This window comes from Phocoena sinus, chromosome 19 (assembly GCF_008692025.1).
Source record: "Phocoena sinus isolate mPhoSin1 chromosome 19, mPhoSin1.pri, whole genome shotgun sequence".
In the NCBI taxonomy this organism is placed as follows: Eukaryota; Metazoa; Chordata; class Mammalia; order Artiodactyla; family Phocoenidae; genus Phocoena; species Phocoena sinus.
The window spans coordinates 2,905,492-2,930,674 of NC_045781.1; the positions used below are offsets into that span (position 1 = coordinate 2,905,492).

At 55.8% G+C, this 25,183-nt stretch overlaps 1 protein-coding gene across 4 annotated transcripts; it reads right to left on the bottom strand.

The window, feature by feature from the left end:
* Window positions 1-820: 820 nt before the first annotated feature.
* On the bottom strand, window positions 821-25,141 carry SSC5D (scavenger receptor cysteine rich family member with 5 domains). 4 transcript variants are annotated; one of them, XM_032612632.1, is made up of 14 exons: window positions 24,265-25,141; window positions 23,811-23,837; window positions 23,180-23,488; window positions 22,365-22,484; window positions 22,060-22,173; window positions 21,402-21,710; window positions 19,491-19,808; window positions 19,065-19,241; window positions 16,209-16,526; window positions 13,437-14,009; window positions 13,040-13,354; window positions 12,715-12,882; window positions 5,731-5,895; window positions 821-2,731 (listed from the first exon to the last, which is right to left on the bottom strand). In XM_032612632.1, the coding sequence occupies exons 1-14, from the start codon at window positions 24,287-24,289 to the stop codon at window positions 909-911; spliced, it is 4,761 nt and encodes a 1,586-aa protein (XP_032468523.1). In that variant the 5' UTR covers window positions 24,290-25,141; the 3' UTR covers window positions 821-908. The 4 variants fall into 4 exon arrangements, with proteins under 4 accessions (XP_032468523.1, XP_032468522.1, XP_032468524.1 ...); XM_032612631.1 differs by having other exon boundaries at window positions 13,040-13,357; XM_032612633.1 differs by having other exon boundaries at window positions 13,040-13,357; window positions 23,811-23,930; window positions 24,265-24,309.
* Between the last annotated feature and the right edge of the window lie 42 nt (window positions 25,142-25,183).

Here is a 25,183-nt window from a genome sequence, read left to right on the forward strand (position 1 = left end):
ATATTGAGCACTTATCAAGAGCCAGGCCCTGTGCTAAGCACTCTCACATAGGTATTAATCTATCAGTTAATCATCACAGCAGCCCCTGAGGTGCGTACTATTATTATTTTCCCTTTTAGAGATGGGGAAACTCAGACCAAGAAGTTAAGTAACTGGCTCAGGGTCATGCCCTCAAAGGCTCAAACTCAGGCATTTAGGCTCCAAAGTTCACCCTGCCCCTGCTGAGCTGTGGTAAAGTACCCTCCTCAGTGGGTGTTCATGAAGGTAAAATGACGTCACACACGCAAAGCCCTCAGAACAGAGCCTGACCCATAGGAGGTGCCCAGTGAACACTAGTTATTATCACGCACTCGTCATTCAAAAAATATTAATGGAGGGTGCACTCGGTGTCAGGTTCTGTTCTAGGAGCTGGGCATACGTCTGTGAACAAGACAAAGATTTCTGCCCTCGTGGGGCTTCATCATGGCCATTATCACTGCCACCATCACCATTATCATCTTCACCATCATTACAACAGTCATTACCATGATCTTCGTGACCATCATCTCCATCATCATCTCCACCATCATCTCCATCACCGCCATCCCCATCACCGCCACCATTATCACCACCATCACAATCATTATCATCACCTTCACCATTACTGTCACATTACCAGCAGGATAGGCATCACCATCACCAGTATCATCATAACCATCCATTCTCACCTTCACCATCATCGCCACCACCATCCTCATCACCACTATCACCGTCGTCCTCACCAGCCTCACCACCTCACATGGTGCCTGTTGTATTCACACCTCCTCTAGTCCCCCAGAAACATCACTCACATTTTGTTTTTAATTAGATACTTTGGTTTTCCTATTTGGGTTTGGGAGTGTCTTAAGTCCCTCAGACCCCAGATGAGGTCACACATCTCCCCGCAGAGGCCTCTCTTCCTCCTCTGGGGTAGTAGTGGTTGGTGCAGGTGTGCTGGGGGGCCAGGCCACCTCTGCCAGTCTCTTTACAACCTCACCCAGCTGCCCCAGACCCTGGGCAGCCTCCACCAGCTGGGTCAACCCCAGTCCCAGGGCGTGGCGCTCCCGCTGGTCCCGCTCCAGAGCCTGTGTCAGCCTCTGTAGCTGGCTACCCACATCCCTCACAGCGGCCACCAGCTCTACCAGGGCAGGCGGGTCACAAGCCATGACCCTTACAGGTGGCACTGGGGCTTCACATGGGCCAAGGGGGCCTGGGCTCTGACCAGGAGTTGGCCCTAGGCTGAGGCGGTCAGGGGGAGGTTGATCCAAGGTGGGGGCCGTAGGGGACAGGTGGAGGTCAGGGGTCACAGTGGGGTCAGAGGCTGAGTGTGGAGTCTGGGTGGGTGGAGAGGTTACTTTGGGGCTCTGGCTTGTGGGTGGTTTGAAGTTCTCAGGGGACGGTGTGTCTATGCTGGGGGCTGGAGAGGGCCTGCAGGGGCTGGACTCTGTTGCTGGACAGGGCTCTAGGCTCCACATCTGGGACGTGGAGGGGTGAGGGGCCCCCGTGAAGGTCAACCGGGGGTGTGGGCTGGGCTTGACTGTGGGTGCTGAAGAGGGAAAGGGAAGTTCTGTTCCCAAGGAAGTTAGAAGGGACCTGGCAGTGACCGTAGGGGTTGAGGTGGGGTGAGGAGTCATGGTGGGGTAAGCAGTGGTGGTGAGGTGAAGGGTCGTGGCAGGGTAAGGTGTTGTGATGGGTTGAGCACTGGTGATGGGAGGAGGGGTTGTGGTGGGTTGAGGGGTCGTGGTGGGGTGAGGGGTTGTGGTTGGGTAAGGGGTTGTGATAGGTTGAGCACTGGTGATGGGAGGAGGGGCTGTGGTGGGGTGAGGGGTTGAGGGAGAGTGAGGGGTGGGGGTGGGGTAAGGGGTAGCGGTGGTGTGAGAGGTCATGGTGGGATAAGGGGCTGTGGTGGGGTGAGAGGTCGTGGTGGGATGAGGGGTCTTGGGGGGTTGAGGGGTCGTGGTTGAGTAAGGGGTTGTGACAGGTTGAGCAGTGGTGATGGGAGGAGGGGTCATGGTGGGGTGAGGGGTTGTGGTAGAGTGAGGGGTGGGGGTGGGGTAAGGGGTGGCAGTGGGGTGAGAGGTCATGGTGGGATAAGGGGTTGTGGTGGGCTGAGAGGTCTTGGAGTGAGGGGTCGTGGTGGGGTAAAGGGTGGTAGTGGGATGAGAGGTCGTGGTAGGGTGAGAGGTCATGGTGGAGTGAGGGATGGTAGTGGGGTGAGGACTTGTGGAAGGGTCTGGGAAACTAGAAGGTTCTGGAGTTGTGTTGGGGTATGGAGATGTGTCCCAGACTGGGGTTGTGTCAGACTCTGGTGTCAGCTCTGAGGCAGGGGAAAGGCGGGTCACCACCGCCGGTGCAGAGGGGTCAGAGGTCAGTTCTTTGGGCATGGTGGGTGGTGGAGTGGGTGAAAGCCCAGGGGTCAGCGCTGGAAACACGGTGGCATCAGGGGTGGACAAGGTAAGGCCAGGGGTTGTCAAGGTGCGGTGAGAGTTCATCCAGGAGGTCGGGTCTGGGCTGGGCGGCAAAGTGGCGGGAGGGTCAGAGGTCACCTCCGGCGTTGAAGCTGCTGTGGGGATGAGCTGCGGCGCGGAGTCAGAGGTCAGGACAGGGCCCGGGGGCCCCGGCGAGGCGGAGGGAGCTGGGGAAGTGGTGGGGGGCGCAGTCCTGGCCGCTGTGGGCCGCAGCCGTCGCCCGGGCCACAGTTTCCTCAGTGAACCTGTTGGAGGAAAGACGGCCGGCGGAGGTCAGTCTGCTCCGCCCACCCCGCGGCATGGTCCGCCTCCTAGGGGTGGGCTGAACAATGGGAAGGCAGAAAGCTTTGTGACGTCATGGGTCGCCGGCAGACTTCATCCGCCCTAGTGACCCACCTCCACGCTTCCTCCATGTCTCCAGGCGCCACCTGGCGTCCTCCCGTCTGGGAGATGCGGAGATGGGCGGCAGGGGGGAGGTGGGATGTGGAAGGGTACCTGGGATGCAAGAGGGGGCCGAAAGGCAGAGATGGGATGAAGGGAGATAAAGAGGGGGAGCGGAGTGGGAGACGGTGCATAGCATGAGGGGGAATCTGAAGGGTAATCTCAGTAATCAAGACAAATCTCTTTACGCCATATTTTTAAACAATCAAAATTAATACAAAAGATCTACAATGAACAAAAAGTCAAAATTTTAATCCAAGACAGGATCCGACCTACCTCACTGGAATCCCCCCGAAAATTGGCTCTGTCAGATCCTGGTGAGGTAGGTCAGATCCTGACTTTAGTTAAAATTTTTAGTTCATCGTGGATTGTTTTTGCATTCATTTGTTTTTTAACCTATGGTATTAAGATCTTATTTATCTTCATTACTAAGTGTTTGGAATGCCCCCAAATTTTAGGCCCGAGTAAAATGAGAAGGCTTACCCTCTTCCAGGCCCTGCTTCCAGGTAAATGTGAATTTTAAGCTCTTTTTACAGATGAGAGAAATAAGGCCAAGAGGGTACGTAACTTGCCCGAGGTCACACACAGTTTGAAAGTTGCAGGGACAAGATCTGAACCCAAGTCCTTTACATACAGAGTCTAGGCCTTAAGTATCACTTTCTCAGTCATGGAAATGTTCCGTGCTGTCCAATATGGTAGCCACTGGTCACCTGTGGCTTCTGAGCAGTCGAAATGTAGCTAGTTCAACTAAGGAATGAATGTTTCCTTTTTCAATTTTCTTTTTTCTACCTTTGAATGGATTTCTTTTTTTAAATTTTTTAAATTGAAGTATAGTTGATTTACAATGTGTTAGTTTCAGGTGTACAGCTGAGTGATTCAGATATATATACATACACACACATATATACATATTCTGTTTCAGACTCTTTTCCCTTATAGATTATTATAAAATATTGAGTATATTCCATGTGCTATACAGTAGGTCCTTCCTTTTTCAAATTTTTGATTCACTTAAATTTAAATAGCCACCTGTGTCAGTAGCTACCATATTGAACAGCACAGCTCAACAAAATTCCGCTTTTCTGCAGGGTCTTTGAGGTGCGTCGTGTCCCCCTGCAGGGTCAGAGGAGCAGTTAAGTAAAGGGCTTGGCCTCCAGCCAGGCTGCCTGGATTTAAACCCCAGCTCCATAACTTCCTAGCTGGGTAATCATGGGCAAGTTACTTACCTGCCTTGAATCTCAGTTTCTTCCCCATTTGTAAACCGTAGATATCCACATACCTCCCTTGTAGAGTAATCATAAGGATTCAGAGCACTTACACAATGCCTAGCGCATGATAAGCGTTCTCATGATTATTTATACTGCCATAGTCACTGATGTCTGTGCCTCAGTTTCTCTTATCAGTGAAATGGGAACAATTATAGCACTTACATCATTCATGTAGGGCTCATGTGGCTGCTACGAGGATTAACACATATAAATATGTTAAAGCATAATACATATAAAGTGCATAAAATAGTGCCTGACACATGGTATATTGCTTGATAAATGTTAACTGTGCCTAGTTATTATTTCAAGAATCTCAGCTTAGTGCGATAGAACAGGGACTCAGTAACCTAGAGTGGTACTGATTTTTAATTTTTCAGACCCAAGGTGCAGAGAGCTAAGCTACTCATACCCCACTGTACGTTGTCATTAATAGTCTCTGCGATGTCTTCTCTTGTTTTATTTTACTTTTTCTCCTCTTTAATCCCAATCTCCATATGGCCTTAAACATATGTGTGATCTTAAACAATACGGAATGCATAGATGTGTTTATGTTAATATATAAGTGTATGTGTATTTTTGTGTTTGTGCTTTTAATTTCTGCAAATAACATTCTGCTGGAAATCTCATTCTGTTTGACCTTCCCCTCAGTATTATGTTTTTCATACCTATCCATGTTGCTGTGTATATAGCTTGTCATTGCTTTAGCTACTGCATAAAATTCCATCACGTGTAACCATTGCATTTCTCTTCCTTGTTACCCTGCTGTTGGACACTTAACTTGCCTCCAATTCCCTAATACATCCTCACACATATTCCCTTATAAGCCTGTGCAAGAATTTCTCTGGAATATAGATCTAGGAGCAGGATTGCTGGGTAATAACGTATAATCATATTTAATTTCACTAAACACCACTAGGTTGTGTTTATCGAATTGCTACAGTCAGTGGGGATGCCTGTCTCCCCACACCCTCACCTACACTTGGTATTATCTACCTTTCAAATTTTTTTCCATGCTCGTCATTGTTTTAATTTGAATTTTCTGATTCATGATGAATGTGAGCACTTCCAGATATACTCGTTGGGCATTTGGGCTTCGTCTTCTGCAAATCACCTGTTTGTATCTTTTGCCCATTCTCTTATAGGATTTCCTATCATTTTCTTATTTGTCAGAGTGACTTACATGGTATAGGTTAGGGTTTCTCACCCTTGGCACTGTTGACATCCAGGGCTGGATGATTCTTTGCTGTGGGGGATACCTTGTGCACCAGAGGATGTGTAACAACATCCCTGGCCTCTACCCACCAGGTACCAGTAGCCTCCCTGCTCCCAGTCATGACAACCCAAAATGTCTTCAGATGTTGCCAGTTGCCCCCAGTTGAAGACCACTGGTATAGATAATAACCCCTTGTCTCAGGATATATTTCTGCCTGGTCTTTCTAGGGTGAGAGTTGGGTCACCATGGGGAGATCTGGAGTCCACCTCTCCATCCCACCACACAAACACCCTGGCCCCCTCGCCCCAGCCACATGCCTCACCTGTATCCCCACGGACCCTTGGAGCTAGAGAGGGATGGCCTGGGCTCCTGATGGTGCCAGCGGTGCCAGAGGGTCCAGGTATGCCTGCGGTGGGGGTCCCCTTGGCTGGGACCTCTCCTGAAGGTGTAGCCCATGTCCAGGAAGGCTCATAACCATCCTCGCCACCTTGAGAGATATGGGGAGAACTGAGTAATAACAGTGTTGTGAAGATTTCTTTCCAAGATGCTGGGTTTTAGGAGGACTCCATCAAGAACACAAATTGAAGCTATCTTCCTGTTCAAATGTCAGCCCACCAAGTGCAGGCATACTCCCTGGGTCCGTGTGTATTCAAAATGTGCTCTAAGATATGGTCACATTCTCATTCGTGATCCATTAGTGTGTGATCGATGCGATTTTTTAATTAAAATATACATCGAAAAAAAGGAAGCAGCATTGCAGAGTTACAGCCCTTGCGAGGCCCAATCACATCCCTTCCCTTTGTCAGAGAAGCCTTTAGTTAATAGTTCCCAAGCATGCCTTTACACCTTAGCTATACAGGTGGGACTCCCTAATGCTATATTGTTTCCGCATGTGTTAGCTTCCTACAACTAGAAAGACTGCACATATACATATATACAGCAAACGCCTTCTCACAGCCTGCTTTTTGGCTGCGTTCCTTCCTAGCTGTCTGAGCAAGTCACTTCACTTCTCCACGACTCTGTTTCCTCACCTGTACGATGGGTATCGTGATGGCACCTACTCCATGGGGTCACAGGGCTGGCAAGTGATAAGCTGTCCTTTCAGTTAAATGCATATAACTCTACTTCCTTCTTTTTTTTAACCGTGTGTAATATTCTATCGTATGAACACACAACTGCCGATTTATTTATGCCCCTGTGGACGGGCGGTTCGGTTGTGGCCAGTGTTTTGCTGCAGTGGATTCTTCATGAGTGGGAATTGCTCAACACCTAATTGTGGGACTGCCGTGCGGAAGGCATCTCTCTAGATGTTGTCAAACTGCCCACCTTTATCCCTCAGCCTTGCCGCTGAGAGACATTTAAAATTTTTGGCAATCTCATGGGGAGCTGGTGGGCAAAGAAGCTGCAGTTTCCCTACAGATGACCAAACTGAAGCCCAGAGAGGGCAAGGAATTTTCCTAAGGTCACACAGCTAAGGAGCAGCACTGGGTTTCAGACCCAGCAGGTCTATCTGCTGCTGAGCGGCAACCTCTTCCTTCTGGGGGTAGATCTCCTGGGTCTCACCTCACTCCTTCCCTGTTGAGATTTTATTTAGAATTTGATTCCAAGGTCACTCCCTGCTTCCCCTTGAGGAAGTTACACCCTGCTCTATGCTTCCTGGGTTCTTCAGAGCTAATTCTATCACAGGTTTCTTCCCAGTCTCTGTGGCTGGAGTGGTTATGAGTGTGAATTCTGAAGTTTGAATCCAAGCTCTGCCCTTCGCTGTCCTGACCTCTCTGGACCTCAATTTCCCTACCTGTAAAATGGGGACAAGGATAATACTCATCTCATAATGTTCCACGTGGAGGAGGTGAGTTAAACCATGGGATGCACTTTGGGGACTTCCCTGGTGGTCTAGTGGTTAGGACTCTGCACTTTCACTGCAGGGGGCCTGGGTCCGATCCCTGGTCGGGGAACTAAGATCCCACAGGCCACACGATGCGGCCGCCAAAAAAAACCAAACAAACATGGGATGCACTTAGATGGTGCCTGGCACACGGAGATTATTCAATGAATATCAGCTATTATTGATGCTCTTATTACCACGCAACCTCTAAATGTAATCTGGCATTTTCATTTTCTTTTTTTTTTTTTTTTGCGGTACGCGGGCCTCTCACTGTTGTGGCCTCTCCCGTTGCGGAGCACAGGCTCCGGATGCGCAGGCTCAGCGGCCATGGCTCACGGGCCCAGCCGCTCCGCGGCATGTGGGATCTTCCCAGACCGGGGCACGAACCCGTGTCCCCTGCATCGGCAGGCGAACTCTCAACCACTGCGCCACCAGGGAAGCCTGTAGTCTGGCATTTAATCTTGGATGCCCTCCCCTCTGCGCAGCCATGACATACAGCGATATCCCGAGTCCATGAGTCATCCCACCTCCCCACTGGGTGTGGAAACTCCATTAGACATGGCCGTCCATCTGCATAGCCTCATCCATTCCCGCAGCTGCAAATTCCCTCCTCCCAGGCACTCCTTGGAGCTCCAGGATTGCATATCGCATATTTCATATCTCCACTTGGGTGTGTCGAACGCATCACTAATGGAGCTCTTAATATCCCCACTCTGGATCCTGTGCACCCACCCCGCAGCGTTCCCTAGTCCAGTAAAAGGCGGGTCCCCATCCCCTACCTCACTCTCTCTCCTCAACCCTTGCACCCAACGCATCACCCGAACCTACCAGCTCAACCCCCGGGATGTAGCTTGAACACCTGCACTTCTCTCAGTCTCCACTGCCACCCTGGTTGAGGCATCCCCCACTCTTACACCTACATCCACCCCCCTGCGGCATCCTGAGCGACTGCTTTGAAAATACACATGTGGGGGACTTCCCTGGCGGTCCAGTGGTTAGGACTTTGCTCTTCCACTGCAGGGGGCATGGGTGTGATCCCTGGTCAGAGAACAAAGATCCCACATGCCACAAGGCGAGCCCCCCCACCCCCCAAAAAAAGAAAGAAAATACACATGTGATCACATCCTCCACAACGTCAAGTGCTTAAAATGCCAAGGGTTTCTGCACATAGAATAAAACCCAGACACTGGCCTCATCCCCAATCACTCTCCCCCTGCCTGGCTCACTCCACTCCTGCCAGGCCAGCATTCTTGCCGGTCTCCCAAGGTCCCACCACAGGGCCTTTGCACATGCTGCTCCCTCTGTCTGGAAGGCTCCTTTAGCTCCCTCCAGGCTCCCCATCACAGCAGATGTCTTTACAATGGACCACAGACCTCACCTCCTGCCATCATCCCCATCAACCACTTCACTTCCGCCCCACTGACCTTACTGCTGTTTCTTGAACCAGCTAAGCACACCCCCATCTCAGGGCCTTTGCATGTGCTGTCCGCTCTCTACAGAACACTCTCCAAACAGATATCTGCATGGCTTCCCCCCTCTCCTTCTTGAGGCTGTCACTTAAGTGGCACTTTCTTAGTAAGTCATCTCTTGATCATCCTATTTTAAATTATAACACTTAGCCCTCCCTTCCCCCTCCCTTGCTGTGCTCATCACTGCTATGTTCCCAGGGGTTAGTACTCATGCCTGCCACACAGCAAACATTTCAGACATGAATTAATGTCTGCGTCTCCAAATTCCATCATCCAGGAAGCCTCAAGAAATTTTGCTTCAGTGAAATGGAAAGTGAGAATTCAACCTTCATAAGCTTCCAGCTTCATCTCCTGTTCACTCTCTCTAGACTTACACAGCGGTCTCTCACTGGTTCATTCATTCATTCACTCATTCAACAAGTATGTAAAAAGTCTCTACTAAGTCTCTACAACATAGATCCCGGGGTAGACAGAATGACGCTCCCCAAAGATGTCCAAGCCCTAATCCCCAGAACCTGTGAATATGTTACCTTTCCTGGCAAAAGGGACTTTGCAGATATGATTATGGGTCCAGAACTTGAAATGAAGAGATTATCCTATGTTAATCCAAGTGGACCCAATCTAATCACACAAATCCTTAAAATGAGAGAATCTAACCTGGCTGTAGTGACAAAGATGTAAAGACAAAAGAAGGACCAGAGAGATAGATGCAGCATTGCTGGCTTTGAAAATGGAGGAAGGGGCCATGCGCTAAGGAATGGAGGGGCCACTAGAAGCTAGAAAAGGCATGGGAACGATCCTCCCCTCAAGCCTCAGAAGGAACACAGCCCTGCCCTGCTGACACTTTGATTCTAGCCGGTGATACCCATGTGGGACTTCTGACCTCCAGACCAGCAAAATAATAAACTTGTGTTGTCTAAGCCCCTAATGTGTGGCCGTGTTATGGCAACAACAGAAACTGACATAGCCAAATACAAGACAGCTAAAAGTCTAGCAGAGACAACGTGCCCTAAACAGGCAAGGCAATTTTCTCAACTCCAGCCTCTGCTCCTCTGAGAATCCCCTTCCTCCTGGTGTCTGCTGGTGAAAATGACACCATCTCTTCTGCGAGGTCTTTCCCAATTGCTCTGCTAGAAATAATCACTCCGTCCCTGGGATCCTGCAGCTGTTGCTCATTTACGGTAAATAACTTTTAACGACCAATGTTTTGCGGTTTTAAATGATTTCACACACATTTTGCTCATTGGATTGGGACCTGAGGTCACCCAGCTCGTTGTTCTAATCCCAGCGCAGCCACAGCTGGAACCCAGCGAGCTGTACTACAGAATTCACTCTTGCAATGACTTCAGTTATTCCAGAATCTTTTCCAATCCAACGAGCAAACTGTGCGCGAAATCGTTTAAAATGGATCTCAATAATGGCTCCTAAGTTAAAGTTTAATTTCTCTGAGCCTCATTTTTCCCCCACCTGAAACACAGGGGCAACACCAGGACCTATGTCACCCAGTTGGAATCATGCGTGCCTGGCACAGTGAGCTCTCCTTGACTCTTTGCAGGGCCCTTGGAGCTCCGGTTTTCGTTTTTTCCGGAGGAAGAAACTGAGGTTCAAAGAAGCAGTCATTTTTTTCAAGACCACCTTGCTAACGAGGATAGGAATTCCTGTCTGTCGTTTCCCCTCTCCCCACGCCACCCCGCACCTCCCTCCAAGTCTTCCCATTACTAAGGTTGTACACGTTACCCCTGAGATTTCCATCGTGCAATTCCTAGTTCTGTATTTATTTGTGCCTCGCGCCCAGCATCGGACCTCTCCGCCACGAGGGGGCGCTACGGGATAAGGGAGGTGGCGCCGAGCTGCAGAAAACAAAGCTCAGAAAACCTGGCCACACTGCCAGCTGAGGAGCATCACCTCTGGAAACTGAGCCCTAACTCACAGCTCGGGTGCCCCACACCCCAAATCTCCGTACCTCCAATGCCTGCTCCGCGCCCCCCTACCCTCCCCGCCGGAACGAGACCAGGCCGAGGCAGACGCCACCCTGTAGGGTCAGCGCCCTCTTCACCCGCTTTTATTGCCGCGGCGTGGGCCAGCTGGCCAATCAGGAGGCGCACCACGTCTGTGACGTCACACGGCGCGGGACGATTGAAGTCTGCCCTGCCCGCCCCTCCGTCCGAGGCCCCGCCCCTCTCGCAGAGGCCCTCGGAGTGCGCATGCGTGTTGAGCGTGTGGGAAACGCGGGAAAAGGTGCGAGGGGCGGGGTCCTGCGGACCTGGAGCAGAAGCGGCGACACCTGGGGGGAGAGAGCGGTCGCCGCGGGGGGATGGGGTCGGCAGAGCCGGGGGAAGAAGCCGCCACGCGGGAAATGGTAGGATGGAGAGTCAGCGAGAAGGATGAGGAGACGGAGAAAAAGCTGAGGGGAGAACCGACCCTGGGTTGGGGGGAGGTTGAGCGGGAAACGGAGCGGAGGGCGCGATGGTGAGAGTGAAAGAAAAAGGAAGACTCAAGGGAAAGAAAGAGAAACTGGCCGTTAAAAACGGAGAAACAGCGGTGACGGGGTGTGGACTTGGAGAAAAAATGAGAAAGATGGTGAGAGAGGTTGACGAGGCATAGAGACGAGGAGGGGCAGAGAAAGAGAAAGAAAAAAGAGACTCGGAGCTGAAAAATAAACCGACCGTGAAAAATAGTGAGAAACAGAGACGATGAGCGTGAGAAACTGAAAATGTAAATAAAAAGAGGAGGACACAGGAGAAGAGATGAAGAGAAACTGGCCATGAAGTACAGTGAGAAATAGATACGGGTTGGGGGTGGGGGAGTGAGAAATGGAAAATGAAAGAAAAAAGAGCCAGACGCAGAGGGTAAAAGATAAAGAGAAGTTGACTGTGGGGAAATAAAGAGAGAAATAGAAATGACGGGAGTATGAACTTGATAAGGAAAGAAAAAAAATTAGAAAGGTGATGAGAAAGAAATGGGCGGTGGAAAAAAAAAGTGTTTGAGATGAGGAGGGTGAGAAATTGAAAGGGAAAAATAAATAAATAAAAAATTTAAAATAAAATTAAAAAGTAAAATAAATTCCTTTGGGACTTCCCTGGCCGGTCTGGTGGTTAAGACTCTGCGCTTCCACTGCAGGGGGCGCGGGTTCATCCCTAGTCAAGGAACTAAGATTGCCTGTGCCACACAGGCGAGGCCAAAAAAGAGAGAGAGAGAATGTGAGAAACAGGAGCAGAGGGTGATCCTGAGCACGGATAGGACAGAGATCTCACACACTCACACACCACACACACACACAGAGGAAGGTAGAGAAATGGGCAACATCTGAGGGGGGGTCAAGGCCCCGGGGGTCAAGGTCAAGGCCCCTGGCAGCAGAGATGGAAGGAGGGAAGCAGGTGACAGCAAGACAGAGGCGGAGGGGCAGAGAGGGACAGAGCTGAGGGGCTGGAGGCTGCTCCCACTGGCCAGAGGAAGGGGGTCCGGCTGAGGACAGAGCCCTCGACCTGGATGTCCCCACCCCGCCTCTGAGCCATAGCCCGACCCTGACCAGAGCGTGAGCTGGGAGAACAGGTTTGAGGGGCTGGGGTGGGGAGACAACGTGGTGACAGGGTGGGCCTCGGCTGTGAGGTCTGGGGGGATTTCCGTCGAGGCTCCGGATAGAGGGGCACGGGCTCCCAAGGCCCCGGTTGGTTTACAGGAGGACTGCGGGCCGGGCTTTGCTGAGCCTGGTCGGATTCCCCGCAAATCGCACCGCAGGGGGTGGGGATGGGGTCTCCTTCAGGCTCTGGAGGGCAGTGCTACTGCTGAGTCCAAGAAGGGAATGTTCTTAGAGTCTCTGGAGCCGAGGAAAACCTGTGTGGGGTCTCTGAGACCCAGGCCAGCTCATTTAGGAGGATCTTTCTGGAAGCCCGGCAGGGAGGTGCACAGAGGTTTATGGAGGGCCCCTGCCCACCCCGGCCATGCCCCTCACCTGTGCTTGGAAGGCGCCTCGTCGTTGGGGAGGGGGCCCCTGTGCTCCCAGCCGTGCCCCAGGGGAGAGTGTGTGCAGGCACCACTGCAGCGGTGGTCCCCTTGGCCAGGTCCTCTCCTGAGGTGGGGTCCCAGGTCCAGGGGGGATAGTCTTCCTCATCTGCATAGCCTTGGGAGACATTGGGGAAGGGGACAGCCCCGACCCATCTCAGAGGTCCTTGCTGTTGCTCCGAAGTCCCCTTCCCGAATCTCCTGGAGTGACTCTGGGTCCCCACCCCCATGCCACCCTGACTCCTTGGCCACTGACCCCCCGCCCCCCGCCGTACCAGTGCAGGTGAGCCCCACGTCCTCCTCGTGGTCACAGTTGTGCTGTCCCCACGCCCTAGCGGGGCAGTCGCTCAGCGAGGCCTCACTTCCCTTGCAGCCCACGTCATCCAGCCAGATGGGCCCGGTGCCAGGGCCGTAGTGGGTTTTGCCCACTCGGGGCCGAACCCTTCCGCAGCCCAGCTCCCAGCAGGCCACCATGCCATCCCGCAGGTCCCAGCTGTCATCACACACTGTCCCCCAGCGTCCAGCGTGCCACACCTCCAGCCGCCCGGCACACCGGTTGGGCCCATCAGCCAGACGAACCCGGAACAGGCCTGCTGGTAGACAGCCCAGATCAGGAGGGGTCAGCAGGGGTTAGGAGGGGTCAGCCTCACCCTCCACGTTCCTTCCTCTCACCTGATGCCCCAGTGGGGGAGGGAGCTGGGTCTTTGGAGGACTCTGGAGTACCTACTCCTGGGATCTCGGCCGATGGCTCCATGGTGGCCTCAGAGGTCAGTTCTCGGGGGCCCTGGGTGGTCGGTGTTGCCAGGGTCTTAGAGGTCCGTTCCCGGGGGACCCGGGGAGTCCGCCTTTCGGTGGTGTGTGAGGTCAGCCTGTGAGGGTCCTCCGTGGTCAGCCTGGTGGTAAACTCGGAGGTCGGTCTTCGAGAGGCCTCAGTGGTCGGAGTGGTGGTGGTCAGTGAGGTCAGTTCTGGGGGACTCTGGGTGCCCGTGGCCCTGGAGTGCTTAGGGGTTGGTATCACGGCGGGCTGAGTGGTCGGTCTCTTTGCGTTTTTGGTCACCCACTTCTTTGTGCTTTTGGGTATCTTCCCTGGGGCCTTGGTGGTGGTTTTCTCAGGAACGCCGGGAGTCCGCCTCACAGAGGGCTTGGTGGCCAGCTCCCCCGGGAGCCAGGCATCTGGATCTCTACCCAGGCCAGGGATCCAGCTCCAACTGAAGGGGTCTGAGATGGAGTCCAGGCCGGGGGTCCCTGGCAGACAGGAGGGGAGGACAGGGGAGACAGCAGACACCGTGATTGTCCTTCTCTCTCATCTCCCCCTACAGACAACCACCAAGTTCCCATGCATTCATTCACATCATAGACGTTTACAAAGCATCTCCTACAAGCCGGGCCCTGTGCCAGACCTGGGGCATACGGTGGCCAGCCACAGCCGGCACCATCCCACCTCTGGGCACTTACAATCATGATGTGACTGCCCCCCTTCACCCCGTCACACTGACCCATCCTCTCCATCTGCCCAGCCACTGCCTGGCTTCCTGTACCCTCTGACTGGTCTTCCCCCACACCCCGTGTGTGGGGGGAAGCTCTCACCGCCCACCAGGGTGGTACCAGGCCACTGCCCAGCTCAAAACCCTTCTGTGGCTCCCGTGGCCCTCAGGAGGGGAGGGAAAGGGGCAAGTGCCTTAGCTTCAGGCAGAATGGTTGACTCCATCCTCCCAGCTGCCACGGCTCACCTTACATCTTTCTGATCAGCACGGGGAAGGCGGCAGACACCATGGGCGATGCCAAGGGTTACTGATGCAGGACAAGGGTTAATCTTGTCCAAAGAAAGGTTTGGCCCTTTGCCCCTGGCTGCCGGGGGGAAGGGGGAAGCTCCAAGCCCTTTCACCGTCCTGCCTGGTAAGAGTGTGTTGTTTCCCTGTGGGGCCAGAGCCACCTAAATCATCTCTGCTAACACTGTGACTTAACGGGGCGCCAGTGGGCCACCAGCCACATCTCATGACTGAGCTCCTATAAACACTTTGACGCCAAGGCTGGGAGATCGTCCCTGGTTGGCAATATTTCACGTGCGTTGTCATGCGTCGTCGCTGGGAGAATTAAGTGAGGAAGCTCCACAAGGGTCTCTCCTGGACCCAGCCCCACATGCCTCTTCCCTCAACTGACTTTTTAAATTTTTGGCTGCGTTGGGTCTTCGTTGCTGTGCTCGGGCTTTCTCTAGTTGCAGTGAGCAGGGGCTACTCTTCGTTGCGGTGCGCGGGCTTCTCATTGTGGTGGCTTCTCTTCTGGCGCAGCACGGGCTGTAGGCGTGCGGGCTTCAGTAGTTGTGGCTCGCGGGCTCAGCAGTTGTGGAGCGCGGGCTTAGCTGCTCCAAAGCATGTGGGATCTTCCCGGACCAGGGATTGAACCCGTGTCCCCTGCATTGGCAGGCAGATTCCTAACCACTGTGCCACCAGGGAAGTCCTGATATGGACCATTTTAAAAGTCTTTTTGCGGTACGCGGGCCTCTCACTGTTGTGGCCTCTCCCATTGCAGAGCACAGGCTCCGGACGCGCAGGCTCAGCGGCCACGGCTCACGGGCCCAGCCGCTCCGCGGCACGTGGGATCTTCCCGGACCGGGGCACGAACCCGCGTCCCCTGCGTCGGCAGGCGGACTCTCAACCACTGCGCCACCAGGGAAGCCCAGAATTCTTTACTGAATTTGTTACAACATTGCTTCTGTTTTATGTTTTGGTTTTTTGCCTGCGAGGCATGTGGGATCTTAGCTCCACAACCAGGGATTGAACCTGCACCCTCTGCATTGGAAGGCAAAGTCTTAACCACTGGACCGCGAGACAGCTTTTCTGATTGTTGTGAAGCCTTCTAGAAAACTATGGAACCCGAGGGTGGTCTTGGGGACCTCCCAAATGATAATGTGTCACACGGGTTTGCAGCGATTTGTCGGGGCGTCTCTTTCTCACAGTGCACTGTGAGCCTCTTGAAGGCCAGGGTTGCGTTCGTTGCATTCTGAGGACCCAATACCTAGCTCAGTGTCTGGCGCTGGATAAATAACGGCAAATGAATGAACACGGGCCAAGCCTGAGTCTACTTCAAGTGGCCCTCCCGTCACACGGGCTTCTTGCCATCTCCCGGTGCCCCATGCCTGCTTCCTTTCCTCTTCCTTTTCAGCTTCCCTCTAGGTGGGAGACTTCCTTGATTCTTGGCGGGAAGAAGAGGAGGAAGAATCCCAGCTGTGCCGCTTAGCTGCTGTGAAACCTCTCTGTGCCTCAGCGTCTTCATCAGTAAAATGGGCATAACATCCACCAATTTGGACGCATCGTGAGGTGTGAATACGGTCACGGGCGGGGGCTTAGGAGGTGAGCGCTCAATCGATGTTAGTGCCAATGTTAGTTCCCGTTCCCTCCTCCAGGAAGCCCTCCCGGAGCCAGCGAATGGCCAGGGCCTCCTTACCAGTGCAGGTAACTCCAACGTCCTCGTTGTGAGCACAATTGTGCTTCCCCCAGGGAGCGGCAGGGCAGTCAGCGAGGGAAGCCTCGGTCCCCACACACCTCACATCGTCCAGCCAGATGGGGCCGGCGCCCCAGCCGAAGCGGCCGGCAGCAGGGTCTGGCTGCCGAGGTCCACCGCAGCCCAGCTCCCGGCAGACCACAGCCGAGTCCCGCAGGTCCCAGCTGTCGTCACACACGGTCCCCCAGCGCCCACCGTGCCACACCTCCAGCCGGCCTGAGCACCTGCTGGGCCCGGCCACCAGGCGCAGCTGGGGGGACCCTGGGGTGGGAGAGACCCAAAGAATTCGAGTCAGACCTTCCTCCACCTCCGCTCCACCTTCCTTCCATTCATCCACCCTTCCTTCCCAGCAGCAAGTGTTTATCCAGGCCTGTGCCGTGCCATCGTCTGCATCAGGCACAGGAATAAAGAGTCAGGGATAGGGAATTCCCTGGCGGTCCAGTGGTTAGGACTCCGTGCTTTCACTGCCGAGGCCCGGGTTCAATCCCCGGTTGGGGAACTAAGATCCCACCAGCCTCGCGGCACGCCAAAAAAAAGAAAAAAAAAAAGTCAGGGATAAAGGGTGGTTCCTCGGAAAGCTCAACTCAGAATTGCCATATGATCCAGAAATTCCACTCCTAGGGATATATATACCCAAGATGAGGTGAAAAAGGGCATTCAGTCAGATACCTGTATGCAATAATGTGGAAACAACCCGAGTGTCCATCAATGGACGAATGGAATGGATGAGCAAAACGTCGTCCATCCAATTGATGGAATACCATTCAGCCGTCACAAAGAAAGAAATTCTCACACACTCCACCATATGGATGAACTCGGAGAACATTATGTTCTGTGAAATAAGCCAGACACAAACGGTCCAGTACTCTACGATTCCGTTTACACACAGTGCCTGGTTGGCAAATTCACAGACAGAAAATCAGATGGTGTGTGCCAGGGGCTGGGGAGACGGAGGGGAGGGTAGTGAGTGTTTAGTGGGTCTGGGGTGTCTGTTCGGGATGATGAAAAGGTTCTGGAGATGGTGATGGCCGCACAACATAAGTGTATTTTTTACGACTAAACGATATGCTTTAAAATGGTTAAAATGGGACTTCCCTGGCAGTCCAATAGTTAGGACTCTGCGCTTCCACGGCAGGGGGCGCAGATTTGATCCCCGGTCGGGGAAGTAAGATCCGCATGCCGTGTGGCACAGCCAGAAAAACAAAAAGTTGTTGAAATGGTCAATTTTACGTTGTGTATATTTTACCATAATTTTTAAAAAATAAAGAAAGCGGGCTGTGGAACAAGTTGCCTTCATTTGAGTCCTGGCTTTCAGACTTTTTAGCTGCGTGGCCTCATCTGTAACGTGGAAACCAGACGGTACCTACCCTGCCAGTGGCTGGTAGTTTTACCTGATGAAAGGGCTTGGAACAGCACTGGTCATGTGAGCCAGTGACAGCTGAGTCTATGGCAGCTGTTATCATTATTATTATTATTATTCAGAAAAAGGGGAAGCAGCTAATAGTGATCAAGTTCCCACTTTTTCAGCCTTTGGCAACCTTGAGGAGATGGCTGTATTAATCATGGCTTTTTATTTGCGGTACCTGATGCTTTGACATCTCGGGGCCTTGCTGACACTGGAGGGATTGCCAGAGACAGGAATCCCAGGAAACCACTGGAGTGTGCCCTTCATATGCAACCAACCCACCCAAGAGCCCTCACCCACCACCTCGTCTCAGGCTCACACTCCCCGGCCTCCATCCACCTGCCCCATCACCCCAGGGCATGTACCCGACAACCAGGAGCAGCGCCTACGCTCCAGAGCCCGCCGAAATGATGCAAACCAGCCCATCCGGAGTCATCTCACCCTGCCTTGTCCATCCCTCCCGATGAAGCCACACTCCAGGCTTTTCCCACCGTCGCCCCTCGCTCCCTCTGCCTCCTGCTGGACCCTGGTGCTTCCCGTGTGGCCCTGTGTCGTGTGCGGGCTGTGCCCCCTCCTCTTGGGAATTGTGAGAAACCAACTATCTCTGCAGTGACAGTGGTCTCACCTGTTGGCCGCACCACACAGCATGCGAGACCATAGTTCCCCAACCAGGGATCAACCTGCGCCCCCTGAAGTGGAAGCGCAGAGTCTTACCCACTGGACCACCAGGGAAGTCCCTAGAGCCTGTATTTTAAAACAACATCACTGACTAGTTCTTTCGATACTTGCGAGAAGGAGGCGGCCCTGTGAGTTTCAAGACAGCCGGAGCAGAGCATTAGACTAAGCAGGGGCCTTCTGAGTGTGGGCTCCGTCTCCTCCCCTCCACCCTTCCCTCTCCCTGAGACCTCTGAAGCAGTGAAGGAGGCACTTGGGGGCTGTGGGGAGTGGCGGAGCGGCAGGAAACAGAAGCTAAACCCCTACTCGGCGACAAAAAAGAACAAAATAATGCTGTTTGCAGCAACACGGATGGACCTAGAGATTGTCATACTGAGTGAAATAAGTCAGACACAGAAAGACAAATATCAGATCATATCACTTATATGTGGAATCTAAAAAAGGGGGTATAAATGAACTTATTTACAAAACAGAAGTAGAGTCACGGATATAGAAAACAAACATGGCTACCAGGGGATAAGGGGAAGGAGAAATAAATCGGGAGCTTGGGATGGACATATACACGCTACTATATATAAAAGAGGTAATAAGGCCCTACTGTATAGCACAGGGAGCTCTACTCAGTACTCTGCAATGGCCTACATGGGAAAAGAATCTTTAAAAAAAAGCAGCAGCAGCTAAGCCCCACATTTGGGGTGCGGGGAGCAGGAGGGACTCACCAGCTTCAGGCCCAGGCTCCTGAGGGGCCGCAGGGGAAGCGGGCGGAGGTGAAATGCCTGCTATCCGCGCAGCCTGGCTCACCGTGGGGGGCGGGGGCCTGGATGCAGTTTCCCTGGGCCTGGAGCTGTTGCTGCCCACCGCGGGGGCCACGGGAGGGACATATCCCAGAGGCATACCTGGGGCGTGAGAGGGAAGAGGTGACCACCACCCACTGCTGTGCTACAGGCAGTTCCCCACACCTGCCACCCCAGGACCACCGATGGAGACTGAGGTTTCACGATGAGCAAGACATGCGGCAGGTGGGCTGCTGGACGGAGGGAGTGCGGGGCCCTGGGGTACACCTCCGGAAAACACACGAGACACCCCAGCTCTCACCCCTCCACTCGAGGCCCCCCGCTCTGGCCTCTCCCCCAGGGCCCCCTCACCGTCACACACGGCCCCAGCGTCCTCTCGGTGATGACAGTCATGCTGGCCCCAGGGCCGCGCAGGGCAGAAGCGCAAGGCCGTCTCGTTTCCCCGACAGCGAAGATCGTCCAGGAGGATGGGTCCAGCCCCCTCCCCGAAGAAGGCGCCTCCAGGGGCAGCCAGCGCGCCCCCGCAGCCCAGCTCGTGGCAGGCCACAGCGGCGTCCCGTAGGTCCCAGGCATCGTCACACACGGACCCCCAGCGCCCGCTGTGCCACACCTCCAGGCGGCCCGCGCACCCGTGGGGGCCGTCTGCCAGACGCAGCCTGGGGGCCGGGCCTGGACGTGGGGAGAGGGAGAACAGACAGACGGGAAACTGTGACGGATGAGCCGCTTTAGGCCACACACACAGGAAACTGTGATGGACGAGCAGGTACTGAGCTATGCATGCAGGTGACTAGGATGGGTGAGCAGGTACAGGCTATGTGTGGTGTTCCGCTTCACGCCCAAGATGGGGCTGGAAAGCAGCCATTCCATCTTCAGTTTGCAAGTGAGGGAAAGACTCTGAGCTGGGAAGTCGCTCTCCAAGAGTTCAACTCTGGTCTATCCACTGCCCCCCATGTCCCTGCCTCCCCAGGGATGAGCCCTGAGGACGCTGGCCCTGATGCCCTCCACCCACCTCCCCAGGCAGGTCCCCACTCCCCAGCTGCCTTCTCCAGCCTGTAAAGCAGGGCTTCTCAGCCTTAGCATCCCTGACATGGGGGGTCAGGTCATTCTCTGCTGTGAGGGGCCATCCTGTGCACAGTAGGATGTCCAGCAGCATCCCTGGGCTCCACCCCCAGATGCTGGCAGCACCCCCAGTGCCCCACACAGTCATGACAACCAGAAATGTCTCCATATCATCCGGGGAGTGTGGTTGAGAACCACTAGTCTAGATGTTAACCTCTTGTTGGTTTGGGGGTACATTTCTGTTGGGTCTTTGTGGGGTGAGAGTTGGGTCACCTCTGGGGAGTGTGGAGTCCATCTCTCTAGCCTGCAGTCAGTGTCTAGAGAAAAGGACAGGCCAGAGAGGGTGAGATACTCCTGCCTGCATCACCCAGCTGTGAGTGACACGCTCCCTCATGGGGCTGCCCTGAGGAGCAGAGATGTTGGTAAGATACCAAGCCCCCGGGCCCCTCAGTGGGGTTCACTTCTTCTCCCCAACAGCTTCTACTCCCGCTGGAGACTCAACTCACCTCCTGGGAACTGGGCTTCAGAGGCCCCATTTCTGCCCCCATGTGCTTCCCACGGAGGCACCACCATCACTGCCTCTGGTCCACCAATCTGTGCCCCGACCTGTGTCCCCTTGGTCTCCATCCCCACCACACCCTACACGCTAGATACCCAGATCCATCTGTGTAGTGGGACAGACATGGCAGTCAAGTTCTGGGCCACCTGCTTTACATCTCTGAGCTTCTGTCTTGCATCCGTGAAGGGTGGGGCGAGGACATCCACCCAGGAGGCCAGGCAGGTGGGGGTGAGGCCCAGAGCTGGCTCCCAGCTTCCTCTGTAGCTCCCTCTCCCCTTTCCCATCCACCGACTGAAACATTTCCTGCCCCCTGTGCAGGTAGGTGGGCAGGCTCCTCTAGTGGGTGCAGCCCTTGAACTTTCCTACCCCACACCTGTGGGCCACCCCTGCCTCCTAAAAGTCAGGAGAGTGAGAACTGGGTCTGTGCCCGTTGTGGATGGGGCTTAATGAGTGTGAAAAGAAGGAAGGAGGGAGAGAGAGAAGGAAAGGAGGAAGGGAGTAAGGAAGGGAGGGAGGGGGGAGGGAGGGAGGGGAGGGAGGGAGGGAGGAGGGAAGGGGATTAGAGAGCTCCTTAAAGTTGAGACCTCGGTGAGTGGGGAGGGGGCGTGGCCCTGGGGGAGGGGTCTGGGGAGGCGGGCACATACCGGTGCAGACCAGTCCTGCGTCCTCGCTGTGGTCACAGTTGCTCCGGCCCCAGGGGCTTCGGGGACAGTCCCGCAGGGCCTGCTCCCCGCCTCCGCACCCCACGTCGTCCATCCACACGGGCCCTGCGCCCGGGCCGAACCGGGCCCCGCCGGGGGCGGCCAGCGCACCCCCGCAGCCCAGCTCGCGGCAGGCCACGGCGGCGTCCCGCAGGTCCCAGCCGTCGTCGCACACCGTGCCCCAGCGCCCGCCGTGCCACACCTCCAGGCGGCCGGCGCACCCGTGGGGGCCGGAGACCAGGCGCAGCCGCTCTGGCGGGCGGGCGGGGAGAGGGGCAGTCAGGGGCCTCGTGCGAGGCAGCTGGGGATACGCGGATTCAAGCCGTGGGGGGGTGGGGGTGGGGGGTGGTCAGTGGCCTGAGATGGGCCTGCCAGCCGGCTGTTAAGGGGAGAGCCAGGATCTGAGCAGGCCAAGGGCCTGGGTCCCGGGAGTGGACACCCGGGTCTCCTGACCGGGTGGGGAGCCTGGGCCTGACTGTGAATCCCCGGGGGATGCAGTGCCCCCGCATACCTGGGGGGGGGGTGTCCCAGTTTGGTCCAGCGGGCCTAGCGCCTCACCCCATCCAGATTTGTTGCAGAGGGGAGGCCTGCGCGGACTTACCCTGACGGGGGGCTCCGGCAGTCAGCAAAGGGGCCCTAGTGGACTTGGTGGGCTTGGGCGGCCGGGGGCTCTTCTTCCGGGAGCCGCTCTGGGGGGTCCCGGCTGGGCGGGGGGCTGGGTGAGGAGACAGCAGGGAGGGAGATCGGCAGCTGCACCTCCTGGGGCCGCAGGTCAGTCCCGAGAGTTCCCAGGGGTCCGAAGGGGGCCTTGGCGGGGGCCCTCGGGATTGTGGAGGAGACGGGCCTCTCTGTCCCTTCTCCCTCACAGCCGAAGCTGGAGACGGGGCACATGTGGGGGGGGCTCACCAGGCATCACCGGGGCCTCCTCAGAGCCGGGGCTCAGCTCCCCAGACAGCCCCGGCCAGGGGTCCCCATCCAGGACTGAAGGTGAGTCGTCCCAATCCCTGGAGTCCGACACACGCTGACCTTCGGGAGAGCAGCGTGTGGCTGGACCGCACTGGCTCTGTTTTGTCAGCCCCATCTCAGGCCTGCGGCCCCACCCCCTCCCCTCTTTGCATGGCTGAGCTTTGTCCCACTCACAGGAACGCGCCCAAGCCAGAGAGGTTCCCTATCAGCTTTTACCCTTGCCTTCGTCTGATACGAAAACAGGAAGGATGCCTTTTGTTGACATAGAGGATTAATGGTCCATGAGGAATGATGGTCATAGACCCCCTGGGGGAAGGAAAACATGCTTCTCCCTTGGTACTCAGATTCTGTCTCTAGCGTTGGCCCCTTTAAATCTTCCTGCACCCTTTGCGGTGGTGCACAGCACAGCTGCAAATAAATGGATCGCTGCCCACCAGATCCATCCTGCCCGTATGAGTTCCCCACAGTAAACTTCAGAGTTGTTCTTTACTGCCTTGTTTATTGGTCTCAAAGTTCCCTCTCAGTTTGGAAGATATTACTCAATATCCCCGCCATGCGATCCCCAGATGCTATAAAGAGGGCAGGCCCTGAGTGAGGCAGGAACCCTCCAAGGTAGTGGTAAATCCTGGCTTTGCAGGGGGTGTCAGGGGTGGGGTGTCTGGACTTCTGGATTCTCAGAGTTACTGGACTGAGGACTTGTGTCCCTGGGTCGTCTCTGAAGCAATGTCCCTTGGAGGGGGTCGAGGGCCCCTTACCTGCACAGACGACGCCTGCGTCCTCCTCATGGGAGCAGATGTGGGCCTTCCAGCCGCGGTGGGGGCAGAGGCCCAGCTGCTGCTCACCGCCCCGGCAGGCCAGCTCGCTCAGCCACACGGGCCCCGCGCCCTCCCCGAAGAAGGCGCCTCCAGGGGCAGCCAGCGCGCCCCCACAGCCCAGCTCGCGGCAGGCCACAGCAGCATCCCTCAGGTCCCAGCCATCGTCGCACACGGTGCCCCAGCGCCCGCCGTGCCACACCTCCAGGCGGCCCGCGCACCCGTGGGGGCCATCGGCCAGACGCAGCCACTCTGGGGAGGACAGAGGAAAGGCTGTGATGTCCTGGAGACCCTGGGGCCAGGGGGAGGGTACGGGCTGGGGGCTGTCTTGCAGGACATCACCGGGAGGCCAGTGTCCTGGCCGCTAACGGGGAGCCCAACTGCTGGGTACCCAGGGGAGCAGTGGTGCCCCGTAGGAAGAAGGAGGCTGTCGCCCAGGTGGTCCTGGGGGAAGTGGTGCCCGAGGTCACAGGCGGATGGGGGCGAACAGGGTCCCACTGGAGGGTGAGGCTGGGCACGGGGTGGGCCTGCAGCTGAGTGAGGCCAGATGGAAGAAGTGTTTGGGGCCACTTACCAACAGCCTGGATCCCCATCAGAGCCACTGGAAGGGAGGTTGGAGGGGTGGACAGAGTGAGGCCTCATGCCTCTGAACCAGAAACCCCGCGGCTGGGAAGCAGGACTCTGGGTGGAGGGCCTGGCGGGGCCCCAGATGCCTCAGGGCAGGCGCCCAGGCCCTTTGCACTCCCCCAGGGGCCTGACTAAAGGTCAAATGATGGGTGACCCCCCACAGGATCAGGGCTGGTGGGGTGGGGGGAGGGGTAGGAGGTAGGTCTCTGGGGCTCCTAAGAGGGTAGGACGGGGGTGCCAGAGGCTGGGTCCCTGGGGGATCAGGCAAGGGAGGGCCAGATGTCCTGTATCCCCCAAGCAATAGGGATGAGGCCCCGGAAGTCTGAGGCTCTCCAGTGGGTGAGCTCAGGGGTCAGAGGGTGGGGCCCAGGCCCGAGTCCCCGAGGAGAAGGGTCACTCACCGAGGAGGCAGGCCAAGACCCTCATGTCTGCAGAGTCGGGTTGGGGATGGGGTGAACGGGGAGAGGAGCAGGAGAGGGGAGGAGCTAGCGGCCACGGGAGGGGGGAAGGGAGGGAGAGAGGGAGGCTCCTGCCAGAGGCGCCCAGGACCTGGGGAGGAGCAGGCAGCGGCTGGACGCTCTGCCAGGAGGAGGAGAGGCTGCCGAGGAGGCAGCAGGGGATGGGAGGGGGGGCGGGGAGGGGGCTGGCCGGCGACTGAGGCCTGGGGAGGAGGGCGGTGGCAGGCAGCAGGGAGGGTGTCCAACTGCAAACACCCACTGGGGAGCCGGCCTGGGGGCAGCAGGCTGCAGGGAAGCATCCAGGCAAGGGCGTATGCTGGGGAACAGGGGTGCACAGGTGGGGTGCCCACCCATCTGCCTCCTCTCTTGTCCAGCCAGGGAAGCGTGCTGGGACCAGAGAGCATCAAGGATGGATTCACATCAGATGCCGGGGTTGGGGACCTGGCACAACTGGGGCTCCCGGTGCAGCAAGAGGGCTTGCAGCCAGACACCAGGAAGAACTTCCTGGATTGGGAAAAGAGACAGAGAAACTCCTCTCTCCATCCCCCCCCCCCGCCGTGGATCTGCACGCAAAAGTCCCCAACCTCCTGTCTGAGGGAGCCGTGGTTGAACTTGCGTGTCTCCCGAGGAAACTGGGGTCAGGGGTTGGGGGACCAAGGGTCAAGGCTTGGGTGAGGGAGGGCGACTACACACCCCCCCACACACACACTCTCACTCTCTCTCTCTCTCTCTCTCTTCCTGCACTAAGCAGCTGTGAGGCGGAAAAACTTCGGTAATGGGGAGCCTGAGTCAGAGGGCTGGCAGGGAGCAGGGCTGCCTTGAGCTCATTGCCTCCCCTGCCCCCAGTCCAGCACCCCCGCTG